Source organism: Gymnogyps californianus, chromosome 16 (assembly GCF_018139145.2).
Source record: "Gymnogyps californianus isolate 813 chromosome 16, ASM1813914v2, whole genome shotgun sequence".
NCBI classification, from domain to species: Eukaryota; Metazoa; Chordata; class Aves; order Accipitriformes; family Cathartidae; genus Gymnogyps; species Gymnogyps californianus.
In genome coordinates, this window is record NC_059486.1 from 2,504,555 (window position 1) to 2,518,443 (window position 13,889).

Consider the following 13,889-nt stretch of genomic DNA (forward strand, 5'->3'; position numbering starts at 1 on the left):
CAGAAGTCGTGTGGCAAAAGCTTGGTGATCCTCTTTCCTAAAGTGAAAACTTCTCTCCTCCTAATCTTGAGCACTGTCACAGTATAATTTACTTACAGTGTGTAAGTCCTGTTACGTTATTCTGTATATAGTCTAGTCCATCTTTATTAAGGTCATTAAAAAAAGCAAACATGGAACTATCTTAATCTAAGACATCATAAACAGCCAGTGCAGAAAATGCAGAGCAGTTTGTACTGTGTTCATATTAAAGGTTATGTATGTTGTACGTGACCTTTCCTCCAGCAAAGACTTGAAGTAGGTCTTGTACGTAGAGAGACTACAGTATAATTACTCCTCAAAATGTTAGCTAATGTGATGTGCAGCAGTTTCCCCTTGACTTCTTGGAGGTGTTCGTACTGCTGTTAGCCCTGTCATGCTGCAGATTGATGTATCCATTTGAAGTATAAACTCCGGTATCCCTCCAGGCTAGCAGGTCATCTTGTGCATACATTTATACAGAGAAAAGAATAGAAGGTTGTTAAGAGATGAGATCAGGGAGAGAATCTCGATAGTAAGGCATATATTAGCCTTGGCAAGAGGTTTTGTTGGTGACAACTGAGGAAGTGTTGAGATAATAAGTCTGTAACACAGAAGTGTTTAGATAATGTTATCTAAATGCTTGCTGCATTGTGAAACTGTTATCTTAGTACTTTACTCCACCACTGGAAAAACACTAAAGGTAATTAATATTCATACCAAGTTTCTGTGCGCACATCTCATACATTAAAAAAAAAAATCCAACAGAATATGTGAGACAACGTACTGACTTATAAAATACAATCATTAAAAGACCTGGATAGTTCTGGGGACTGATGTTCTCTTCCCCCTTCTTTTTTGAGGGGGCACAAGGGGAGGGGAGGGAGAGAGAAAGAGAGACAACAAAAGAAAGAGAAAAGGAGTAATTGCCACAGCAATATGATTTAATCTGCAACTTGGTCTCCTCTGTTCTTACTCTCTGCCATACAAAAACCTGTGACTTTGGGCAGAAACGGCTACAGAAACGCAGATTGTTTTCCCTGTGTAACCAGGTTTCTCCCAGTATCAGTTTCCCTTGTTCATGAGACAACAGTGTGTGTCACATGAAGAAAAGATGTTTAAGTCCTGTGATATAGTGAAATGGCTGCAACACATGGTTTCAGCTGGGTCTTCATTAGCCTTCAAACAAGCTCCTGCTGAAGGGACTGCTGCAGTTCAGTGCCACAATCCTCTCTCCAGCTCTAACACACAGCATATGTTGGATGCAGCTGGGCAGCAAGTCTTTGATTGCCAGTGGTTAATATATGGAGTTATAGAGCATGAAATAGGCTCTAGGTTGCTGTTTCACATATTTGAGTATGGGCCTGCATCTGAGGCCATAGCGTAGAGAAACCAACTATATGAGTTTCATGCCTGGTACAGAAATGTGGTCAGCTTTGTGCTGCCTACCATTTGTCAGAAGGCTGTTGTATCCAGAAAACTCTGGAATTGTGTCATGTCTGGAAATGCTTTCCTTTTTGGTTTAGTTGTGGTTTCTGCAAAAACTGTTACTAATTATGCCATGTTTCTTGAATGTATATTGCGAACTACTGAAGTTGTACTTCTGAACAGCTTACTTTGTCTTATTTCAGCTTGGGCAACATTCAAAGCCCATCTGGTAGGCAGAGGGCATGTTATGGGTTACTTGCAAGCATGAGAAATGCCACATAAATGTTTTGCCTCTCAGACTGTATCTACACTACTTACTAGACCAGACGGGTCATGATCTCAAGAACTGGCGTGCTATCATCCAGACTGCTTGACTGTTGCATGCTCCCTACTTGGCTTTGAGCAGTGGCAGCTAACATTCTTCCAAGGCAATGCCCAGGAGAGGTTCTGGGGATAGCACAGCCAAGGGCCGTTTCCAGTAAATCAGTGTAGACAATACCTCCCTTTTGGGGATGAAGAGGTTTTACCATATGAACATGCCATTTCCTCTAAGAGCCAGAAAATGTGTCCTGGCCTTTTTTATTTGCTGCTGTTGATGAAGTCTCTGTTTCAGGTCCTCTTCCGCTCTCTTGGTATATGTGAAGAAGCTTTCTCTGCTAACACAGCTGCCTGGCAGGTCCCTGTAGTTCCTAAATTGGACCATCGTATGTCTTAGAAAAATGTACTGGAGATCTGGGCACTATGAGAGTTGCATCATTTCTCTCATTTAAGGAGAATGCATAGGCCACTATGCATTGGAACAGAAGGTCTGACTTCTCTAAAATCAAAGCAGAAGGCCTCTCTTCTCTCTTCCCATTACATTCAGTCTGTGGTTGTGTGGGAGCTTGTTCAAATTCAAACTTCACTGAGGATATTTCTTTCCAGATTATTTAAAAAGAGGTAACTTTCATACAGGGTTATTAATTTACTCTCTCCTGTTCAAGAGTGTTACTGACTGTAGGTGTGTCCAGGTGCTGCCATCTCCTGTCCAGACCACCACTGTGACCTGCTAGTAACTGTCCTGTTGCTTTAGATGAATTTAAACAAGAGATTGCCAGCAGCCTAGCGGCAGGGAAAGAGAGCTCAAGCTCGTCTGTAGAGAAATAAGTATTTTAAAAAGTCTCATCCTTGAAATTGTTCTGAGAACAGGATGAATGTTTACAAATACAGGATTCTCAATTTTTCACCACATTTTTCTAAGTAACTTTTAGTGTCAGTATTGTCATCTGTTTCCCATTGCACTTTCTGGCTGCATGAGTAGGTTGCAGTGTTTGGGACGAAACCTAGCTTAGAAACTGTACGCAGCACAGCAGCAGGTGTTTTTTAAAATATAAAAGCACTTTTCAGTGAATGATTTCAAATCATTAAAATAATAATGATAAAATTCATCTCATAAAAATATTTTTGGAATATCCATCTAATAAGGAAAAAAAATTGTGATGTTCTTTTAATTTTTTTTTGTAGATTCTTCTTGGTGCCCCCCCAAATCTCAAGGAAGTAATTGTTATTGGCATTTTTTTATTATTATTTTCCTGAAGTAATTGATTTCTGCCTTTGCCGTCCAAAATGACGTATTTTGAAATCTGTTATGAGGTACCGTTTGACTTTGTACACAGATGTACATTTAGTATATACATTCAAAACTCAGATATGAATTGCAAGACTTGGCATTTTTTTCATTGAGATTGAAGAGATTATTTCCATACAAATAAAGTTTGAATGCAGACTAGCACAGTTTCCATTGGGTATTTATATAAACCTACTAACAAATGGAAAAAATACATAAATCCGTCAGATGTTCTTCTTTCTCTGCCAACGTTGTGTGGTTTAAACCCAGTCATGTATTCATAATCCTCATCTGATTTTGATATATAAGTAAATTTAACATAATGTTATTTCCTTTAAGTCATTTATAGTAACTGAGGCACTGGCATTCATAAAGATTACGGGAGGTCCTAAATATTACGTTGACAAGGTATTCAGCTACATTTTTTAGGCATCTCAAAGGTTATTTAAGGTAATGAAGATCTTAGAGGAAACATCTGAAAGACAGTTGTTGTTAGTTGCAGGTGATTAGGTGCCAAATTGAAAGTTTGATTAATGTAAATACTCTTTATTTGAAGGTTTTTCTGTGTTGTGGGGAAAAAAATACTGTAATACTTCGGAGAAGGACATAGATCTTTTCTTCTGTTACAAAAGATTATATGACATTGCTATTTCTTTTTTTGGGCTTTTCCTTAGCAATTTCCTTGCTCTTAAAAGGTAGGGATCTAAACACCAAGAACAGATTCAAAATAAAATTAAGGGAAATGGCACTGAATATTTGTCACTGTGTAATTGGGGAGTGATTTGTTTTGTTTTGTTTTCTTTGTATTTCTATTAATAGAAGCCTTTTATTTAAACAATTAATTTTAGCACATAAGTCTCTTTCAGTGAATATAGTGGAAATATTCTTGAAAGTATATGCTCAAGTGTTCTGCTGGCTCACGACCACAGTGCTCAGCATTTTTCAGACCTTGGCCTTAATGCAGCTATAGTTGGAAATAACACATATTCTATATACGTTCTATATATTCAATTTGGGAAGATGACATCCTGACTGAGGCAGCCATCAGTCACCTGTAAAGGAAAGAAAGGTTTCTGAGAAGGTAACTGTGAAAAGTTATGTATGAGTGAAAAGTATGGCAAGAGTACCATTACAGATCTGTATTCTTTTTAAATGTTTCTAATTTTTATAAAATAGGATGAAAAGAATAGGTCTTACTTAAGTTTGTTTTGAAATTTTCTGATGGAAAACTGCTGCAGCTACCGCTGTCTCTGGTGGCACTGTTTGTAAGCCTGAAAAAAACAAGGAAGGGAAGAAATTAAAAACCTCAAACCCTAAATGGTAGGTAGCTGAATTAATCCATCTGAAGTATATTTCATACTTAGTTCACAGGTACATCGCTAAGCATTTTCACTTTATGCTACACCCGAGGCATAAATAACTTTAAATGCTCCCAACTTTATTTTTTTAATGCATTAGATGCTTCAGTCTGATTCAGGTTTCTGATTTGGAACTTCTAGGGAATATATGGCACGTTGTACTCCCCTGATAAGGATCAATAATGTCTGGTGGATTGCTCAGGATGGTCACCTTGCTTTCACACTTCCACCTAAAGAGGCTTTGTCCCTTCTTCCTCTCCTCTGGGTAGCAGTATAGGCTCAAAAACATGATTCTGAAGCTAGTTTTCTTCCTTGTGCAATTCATTCATACGTGCAAAGTAAACGTACAATGCAGCTATTCAAAATTGCTCGTATTTTTATTATTGTACTTGTTCTGAACAGGTATAAATTGGCAGCTCAAGGTATTCCAACAGACTTTGTAGAGTAGGGGAAATAGTTTGGAAGCCATTTCACATGCCTCTGGTGGTTTCTGATATTTTGCATGTCAGGGAGATAAGAAAGAGTACAGAAATGAGTAAGTTTAAAAACCTGGAGGGATAGTAGAGTGGATTCTCAAAAGCCTGTCAGTGTCAGTTTTTGAACTAGGTTGAAATAAATTTAAATAAAATAAAAAAAAAAAAAAGTCTGAACATGGTGCTGAATGTTTTTAGAAACTCTTGTCTACACTGTTGTAAGACTCTAGTGAGGACCTGAACAATTTATGTATTTGAGATCTTTAGTTTGAAGTATGAGGGTCTTGATGTACACTGTAAAGCTATAGCTCAACGGTTATGAAAAGTAAAGCCTCAGTGCTCAGTCTGCTTCTGAAGGCTGACTGTTTTTAGCTTGGTAAGTTTTCTTCTGCTTGAATTTTATTTGAAGATCTGTCTCACATTTGTAGCAAGAGTGATTTCTGCAGCTTGGTATTTAAGGAATCGTGTGAAATGTACTAAGGAATGTCAGGAGGCTGGGATGTACATGCCTGAGTGGTATACATCACAGAGTGCGCTTACGCTATTTTCTTGAAATAGAATTCATATTTGTAACAAAAGTAAACATTTTACTCAGAATCTGCCAGAAGCCTATTAGGCGTGTAGGAAGTCCCCAGGCCTTGATCTTTATTATTTTTGGTCTTGAAAGCTGAGCTTATAGCAATGACTCTGGCACCAGAGGGAGCATAAAATTTATCTAACTGTTTCTTCTCTTGCAAAGCACTGTAAGACCGCCCCCAGGAGGAAGGCCTAGGGAAGGGAGCAGGAAAGAAAGCTTAATGCTGGACATGCGCAGGCCGGCTAGAGGCTTACTTGCTCAGCAGAGAGTGCTTCAGACCATGAGGACTCGTTAGCTGTGGTCTGAAGAAAAGGAATACTTGAGTGACTGAGATTGGTTGGTTCTCTTTCTATAGCTGAGCATGATTTACTTTGGTTCCAGTGCTAGAAATGATCCATCTTTCACTAATGAAGTATTTATTGCTGGTCATGAGTAGTAATATTCATTACTATCATTCTTTAATCTATCCTATTTGCAGGAAAGTAAAATGGCCTAATACTGTATTTATGTATCTTTTTTCCTGTAATCAGTTGTATACACTTTTAGTCCGAGGCTATTTAATTTTCTTAACTTAATGATTAATTTTGGTGTTAGCTGATTCTCACTTGAAAAGGTTAGTGGCATGCATTCCCTTCCCTGCAAAAACAAATTAATGTTTTGTCTTTTAAACTCTGATTTTGTCTATTTCTTATTCTCACAGTGTTTATGGATAGTTGCGAATGTTGCATAAGATTGCACGTGATTTGTTCATGCCAGACCACTTTGCAAGAGACTTGAAAGAGGCCCTGTGTGGTCCCAGAAGGCTGGTTTTTTTTCCCTCAGTTCAATAGAAGACAAGCAAGACTTTCACAGTCAAACACTGTAGGAAGCTTGCAGAATCAGGAGGATTTCTGTGTGATATCCTGAAGACAGGAGTTGAAAATGACTACTTTACAAATAGCTTTGCTCTCTGCTTTAGAAAGGCTGGCAGGCTGCATACTGAACTCTTTGCAGAGATTATCCCTGCTTGATCTTAGACTAGATTTCTCGTGGTTTTTTAATTTATTAAGACCTTTTTTATATTAAGGGCTATCATCCTATGTAAGAAAACTAATGGATTTTGATTAAATAATTGGGCTTTGCTTTTATTTTTGTATTTCTTGTATGTGCAGAAATCTGTTGTTAAAACAAACCTGAATTGGTCTGTTTTTCTTCTTGGGGCAAGATAGCTGGATAGAAATACATGGAATCTATGACCCATTTTATCCCATGTCCCGTTCCCTCCCTCCTTCCCCCTCTGTGTAAATTAATGATCAATTTACTTCTGCAACACTGATAATAGTGAAATTTCTGTCCCTTGTGAAAATGGAAATCTAATGAAACCTTTTATTTCATGGAATTAAATTATTCCTACAAAGTACTTCTGAATACAGGATGATAGCACCAAGGAAGTTTAGTTGTTATCTGTCATTTAAGTAATCTTTTTCTCTCCAGATTTTTCTCAGCTGACCGTTTTGTTTGGGTTTTTTGTGGTAGTATTTGAGGCTCACAGAAGAGTAACTTGTAGTACAGGACGAAAAGTTGTTCTACATGATGTGTAGAATCATTCAGAGATTTAGTGAGATTAAAACCGCTTCCTATTCTAGACCGTCAGTGCCTTTGTTTAAAAATAGCTGACAGTAGTAGAGCAGTTGGTTGACTTAAATACTAAAGTGAAATTGTTATAGTTGCCTGTGTTATTTATTTTTGGTGAAGGTAGTTAAGAACTGTCTTTAAAATACTGGTTACATTATGGCTGGCCCAGTGCCAAAGCCAACAGCTATAAAACTATGCGCAGCTATTGTATTGGACAGAAAAATTACTGCATAATTACCACTTCAGCTCTGTAGATTTTTAGTTGATTAAAATGATGATAAAAAGCATGAAATGTGTTTTGTTTTCTTTTTTCCTGTGGCTTTGTGGTAAGGAATATTTAAGCAAATAGTTAGCTGTGATGGGAGGTCATTCTATGGGTAGAATAAAGTGGGAACATTTTAAATACCATTTATTTCAAATTAAGTTTAATCATCAGTGGCAAATCCATGTTTCATCTTAGACCATTGTCAACTTTTTGTAATATTCATGTGCTTTTATTTTCTTTAATGGAGATTCTCATGAGGTGTTAGACAAACATCTTCCCTATTCCTGTTTTATTCCTTTTCAGCTAGAACCCATTGCAGAGTGAATTTTGAAGAATTTCTGAAGACCGCTATTTTTACTACTTGAATCCTGGTTAAAATCCCATTTGTTTGTAATGATCTTATTAATTGAAACAACTAGGGAAACAAATCTTTGAGATAGTTGCCAATATTGTCAAATAGTTGTCTAGCGACAGGTCATTCTGTCATATATGGTTATCAATCAGTCAATGAATCTGTATTCAGTAGCCACAAGTGACAAACAGAAGAGTATATATTTGGCCTCTAAGGCTATGGAATCACTACCTCTATGAGTTCATTAACATGCTAATAAATCGGTTTCTTGTTTTTCTCCCCCCTCCTCCAGTGAACATTTGTCGTGTGCCTTCACATTCTTTCTTCATGGGGAAAGCAATGTGTGCACAAGTGTGGAGATTGCTCAACACCAGCCAATCTACCTGATCAATGAAGAGCATATCCATATGGCCCAGTCCTCACCGTCACCGTTCCAAGGTAAGTGAGCTGGATTTGGAACTTTGTGTGCTTAACCTCACTTCTGTGTGGCAGGGACTTCACTCCTGCTGACGTTATCTTCAGAGGTGAGTAAAGTATGGCTAAGTAACTCTTCAAATGGGTTAAATTTCTATTCAGGTAGTTGTGGACGTAAGGGAAAAATGTTGTTAGGACTTCAACGCTATAGCTAGCCATAAATAGTATGGGAATTTTCCAGAACTTTCTATTCATTAACATTGTTTTTAAAGGTACATGCATACAGTAAATAAAACAAAGAAATTCATCATTTTTGTTTAAAAAGACTTATTCTTTAACAAAGTGGGTGCACTGATTTGATTTTCTTACATGGTGTCTAGGTCAGTGGGCTCAAATCTGTAACTTCAATGCTATGTGAATACAAATACTGAGCTTATCTAATTTAGGAGTACTTTTCATTCATAGATTGTCAACTATTTTGGTTTTTTTTTTTAAAAAAAGGGGGAGTGTGTGTGAAAATGTGTCAGAAACAATGAAAAACTTGAAGTATCTGTGACTATTTATTTGCCAGTGTAAGCAGTTAGGGTTTTACAGAATTAAGTTAATGGCTTATTAAATTCATGATGCAATTGTGGTGCAATGCTCTACATCAAAAAAATTTAAGAATATTTGAGTCATTGAGTTATACTGGTTTTACTACAGTCTGAAATTATAATTTCAAAGCAATTAAAGCAAGAAATCTTTATAAAATTAAACATACAGTAAAGAAGCACAGACTTTAAAATGAGCATTTATCGAGACGTTAATTTATAGAAGCTTTATTGAAAAACACCTTTTTTGTAAATGTAACTTTTTGACAGAGGCTCAGACACTTAAATCATAGAAGATTTTATTTCAGTGAGCTAAATTCATTACTCTCTTGAATCAAATATGACTAAAAGCAAAATTAATTCTGAATGGAAATACCTGTTGTTGAGCAACTAGTTCTCCTTATTTGTTATGACTGTAGTCTTCTTCATATATTGCTATCTCTATCCTTTTTAATGCTGAGAAGTCTCTAGTACCATATGTTCCTGGTAAAAAACCCTATTGTTGAGTATCTATCCTCTATTACTTCCATGTATGGTCATCCCTTTGCCATAGCAAGTGCTATTTCAGTACACTTAGATGAGTTCATTGTGGAAATTATTAAACTAAACTGCAAAAAGGTCCATTTTTAGCTCAATAAGGATGGCTGAACAGCAAGCTAGTGCAGTGTAACGTAGCTCTAAATTCATACCCTTACCTGATTTTGTGGTAGCTTTCCCTTGAAGACAGATCCTTAAATCAGCATGTGGATGGAACAGTGACTCAAGGTAGAGAGGCAGAGACTGGCTGATACATAGTTGAAATATACGTACTGTAGGGACTGTTGTGTCTTACTTTGCAGTTTTGGTGAGTCCTTATGGTTTAAATGGTACACTCACGGGCCAGTCATATAAGATGTCAGACCCAGCAACTCGTAAATTGATGGAGGAATGGCAGTATTTTTACCCTATGGTGCTGAAGAAAAAAGAAGGCATGAAAGAGGAAGAAGAGTTGGGATATGACAACGATTTCCCTGTGGCAGTTGAAGTCATAGTTGGTAAGTTTCAGTATTCTGCCTGAAGGATTATTTTCCTCCATGTGATTAAAAAAAAAAAAAAAATCTAATTAATCAGAAACAGGCATTATAATTTTCCTATCTTCTCTTGTAGCTCTCTTGACACTGAAACATCTGACTAGTTATCTTGCCTCAAGCTTCTGTACTCCCTGTATCCCACATGCTATTATTGACAGTATCAAGCTACTTGTTTCAGCTCTGTACTGGTTATAGAGGGTTAGATGTATATTAGTATTTGAAATTCCTTAGCTCTTTATATTTCTGATAATAAGTTTTGTCTAATTGACTTTGAAAACAAGTTGAAGTAGCTAGGGCTGCTGAATATTATCAGGTGCATTTAAGACTTTTGGTTTTTTTCCATTTCTTTGTAGGCGGTGTAAGGATGGTATATCCTTCAGCCTTTGTTCTCATCTCCCAGAGTGACATCCCCATGTCACAGAATGCTGCCAATACTGGAGGACATATAAATGTGGGACAGCAGGGGCTTGGAAGTGTGAAAGATCCTGCTAGTACCTGTGGGATGCCACTCACTCCACCCACTTCTCCAGAGCAGGCCGTTATGGGTAAGCAATAAACTTGGGAGGCTGGAGTCAGTCTTTCATTTTTGCATAGCTCATGGTAAGTGAGGGTAAGTATGTGAACAGTAGCAGATTAAAGACAGGCAATAGACTGAAAGTTAGGAGAGGACTTTTTCTGTAGGTCTGTGGTAAATGAAAGCCAATGCTTTAAACATCCCTGAAGAAGACACATCTTTAAACAAAACTGTGCGAATTCAGTTAAGCTCCATTTTCTATAACTGCATTATCTTTGTGCAGTAGTGCAAATACCTGAGAGACTGGATTCTGACAGTGTTTTAGACAGATCTTGCCAGTGTTTATGAAGTGCTGGTTTTCTTGTGTGGGGATGGGAGGAGGGTGTTGATTCATTGCGGTACAAGAGTACAGTGAACATACAAGAGTACGTAGCTCTTTTTGTGAAGAGCTAGAAATACAGCACTAACTAAGCATTCATGTTGGTATAATAAAAATTTGCAAATGCTAGCTGCTCTTTTTGCCCAACACAGTTGGGTTTTAATTAAGGGCCATTCAAAAGAAACGCATAAGTTTCTGGAACTGGTAAGAAGGAGCTGGGCTTCCCAAATGAGGTCTGACATAGGCTTGCATCATATGCAGATGGCAAATGGAGTGCTGCATAGTATTTGCAAGTGAGTTACGTGTTTTGTCTGGATAGAGTATGCCCCTTTCAAGTATTTGGATCCATAGTAGTTCTAATCTCAGAAGGCATCCAAATGCTTGGTATGTGGGGTACTAGATCCTTAATATCTTGCTTCGTTGAAATGAATATATATATCCTGTTGCTCCTCAGAAATGAAAATAAATATCTGTAACCTGTCATCGTCTGGAATACAGACAAGAGCTTATGATTAGTTGCTGTCAGTGTGGTTATGCTGTAACGAATTCAGGACTGCAATTCCAAATGAGAACTAAGGAACAGAGGAGTCAAACGTCTGTTTGAGTGCAAACTTCTAAGATGATAAAGTAAAAACAAACCAAAAAAAAACCAAAAAAAACTGATATAGAAAAAGAAATGCAGTGATTTTTTTTTTCCCCCTCAAAAAATGTTTTGAAGGCATGTTTACAACTAATTTTTTTTTTTTTTCTGTGTAGATTGTCTTCTGAACTTGCTCTTTACAGACTTGCCAGTTACTAACAGAATTACGAGATAGTTGTGGTTGGAAGGGACCTCCGGAGATTTTCTTATCCAACCCTTCTGCTCAAAGCAGGGTCAGGTAGAGCAGGTTGCTCAGGACATTGTCCAGTCAGGTTTTGAATATGTCCAAGGACAGAGACTCCACAACCTCTCTGGGTAACCTGTTGCAATGGCTGACCACCTTCACAGTAAAAAGTTCTTTCTTATGTTTAAATGGAATTTCCTGTATTTCAATTTATGCCCATCGCCTCTTATCCTTTCACTGGATACCACTGGTTACATCCTCTCTATTCTCCCTGTCAACTATTTGTATACATTGATAAGATTCCTCCCCCAGCTTTCTCAGCCTCTCCTTGTAACCTTTATTAATAATGATGTCACAAGTACTGGCATGTTTTATGTTTTGCAAATGACTATTATTTGGAATTGAGTTTCAGTTCACAGAAGATTCTCTGACTTGAGTCACATTAGTGTCCTGGTTTATCAGTGATTTAGCAAAATCATTAGAGACCACTCACCACTGGGCAACCTTCTTCTGCTGGAACTTGTACTTTTCTTGAACTTGTTGGTTAGTGCTTACCAGATTTCACAAAGCAATAGAAGTGTGAAAGACATGAAGTTCCTGCAAGTTTCTGTGAGACTATGCAGCCAGATGGGGATAAAGAATCCTTGTTATACCCTCACTGAGGTCTAATGAGCTGCCAAGCTAGCTTAGCCTTTATTAGATAGTTCTGTCACATCAAGAGGATCAATCTTGATGCAAAGCCAAAGAAAACTAATCATCATTGGCTTCATTGCCATGGAAGTACTTGTCTGGATTCACTTGTCCATGAACAGTATCTTTATATGAAGACTATCAAGAGCATTTAGTATTTACTGGTAATAATACAGAATGTGAGATTTAAATTCACTTTGAATAGTGTTTTTCAAGGCAACTGATAGTTAAAATAAGCAAAAAGCTTATTAGTAACTAACTGAAGCAAGACAATTGACTTCTAAATAACAATCTGTGTTGAAGTATTGATGCATATTTTAACGTGCTATTGTATTTTTAAATTTTTCAGGTTCCTGTTAAACTTGTACAATATCACAAGGGGATTCTATTTTAGAATATTTATAAACTATTAATATCTAAAAAGTGTTCATATTGTCCAATCTGGCAGTCACAGTTTCTGTTTGATCTCTGTTATTGTTTGAGGGCAATATGAAATTGTATCAGAGGGGTCCATCTCTAGCGAACAATGAAAGGATTCCTATATATTGTATCATACACCATTTTAAAAGACCTTGAGGAATTGGAGAAATGGATTGGAAAAACATGTCATGCAGTTCAGAGTCAGTAAATAGGATACATGAACTGGATTGGTCTGAGGCACATGACTAATACTTCAGTTCTGCCCGGTACTAGCAAAAATGTGGTTGTAGTACCATGTCCAGTTTTGAACACTTAAAGATGTGGACCAATTGGATGGAGTCCAGGAAAGTGCAGTGAGAATGATTATAGATTTTTGCAAACAGGACCTATAGGAAAAGATGGAAAGAATTGAGGTTGTTTAGTCTAGAGAAGAGAAATTTGAAGGAGAGACAGTGTAACAGTCTTCAGAGACATAAAAGGAGAAAAAGAATAATCTTTTCTCTGCGACCAATATGTGATGAACCTAAACTGGAGCAAAGCAAAACTAGGTTAAACATGAGGAAAAACTTTCTCTGAGGAAGGATAATGAAGTGTTAGAATAAACTGGCTGGTGGGAAGCTACAGAATTTCCATTAGCAGAGAGGTGGGTGGGTGGGGTTTTGGGGGGTTGGGGCGGGGGGGGGCTGTTTGTTTTTAAAGAACAGGTTAGTCAAATGTGTTGATCCAGCTTTGAAGCAGGGGATGGACTAGATGATCTCTTCGTGTCTCTTTCAACCGTATTTTCCATGATTGCGTCTAAAGTACGTAACAAAACAAATTGCTACTGAAAGTAGGGAATGGCATTTTTCATGTGTAGAAACAGACTGCACCGTAGGGATTGTGCAGTGACCTCTGGTGAGCGGCTGGTTGTGTCCTCCAGTATTTATACCATTATATGACGTAGTTATTTGTGTGTGTTCCAGTATTTTGTCAGTGATTTTCATGGATAAAAATTAGTGTCAGTGTATGAGAACAAAATGGTTTTGCCTGCTGCAAAGTTCTGTTTCATGTTATGCGCTGTATTGCTGTACTGTATAGTATAAACATATTACAGAATTTTGGAAAACAATAATTAATGCACTCAAATGTAACTTGAAAGCTCTGGTAGCTCCTTGGTTATCCTCTCATACCTCCTATCCTTTCCTTTCCATCATACTTTTTTATTTTCCTGGCAGTGGTAACTGTGCTATTGATGTATGTGATGTGTATGTGTGTGCATTATGTTTGTTTATACACACGCATTCCTTCCTGCCCCCCTCCT

General features: G+C 37.4%; 1 protein-coding gene across 1 annotated transcript in view; it reads left to right on the plus strand.

Annotated features, from left to right (window-relative positions):
• Positions 1–13,889, plus strand: part of MED13L (mediator complex subunit 13L) — a 202,739-nt gene that overhangs the window by 137,079 nt on the left and 51,771 nt on the right. The window contains exons 5-7 of the mRNA XM_050907030.1: positions 7,981–8,126; positions 9,532–9,726; positions 10,116–10,307. Coding sequence (XP_050762987.1) covers positions 7,981–8,126; positions 9,532–9,726; positions 10,116–10,307 — 533 coding nt within the window. The remainder of the gene's footprint in view (positions 1–7,980; positions 8,127–9,531; positions 9,727–10,115; positions 10,308–13,889) is intronic.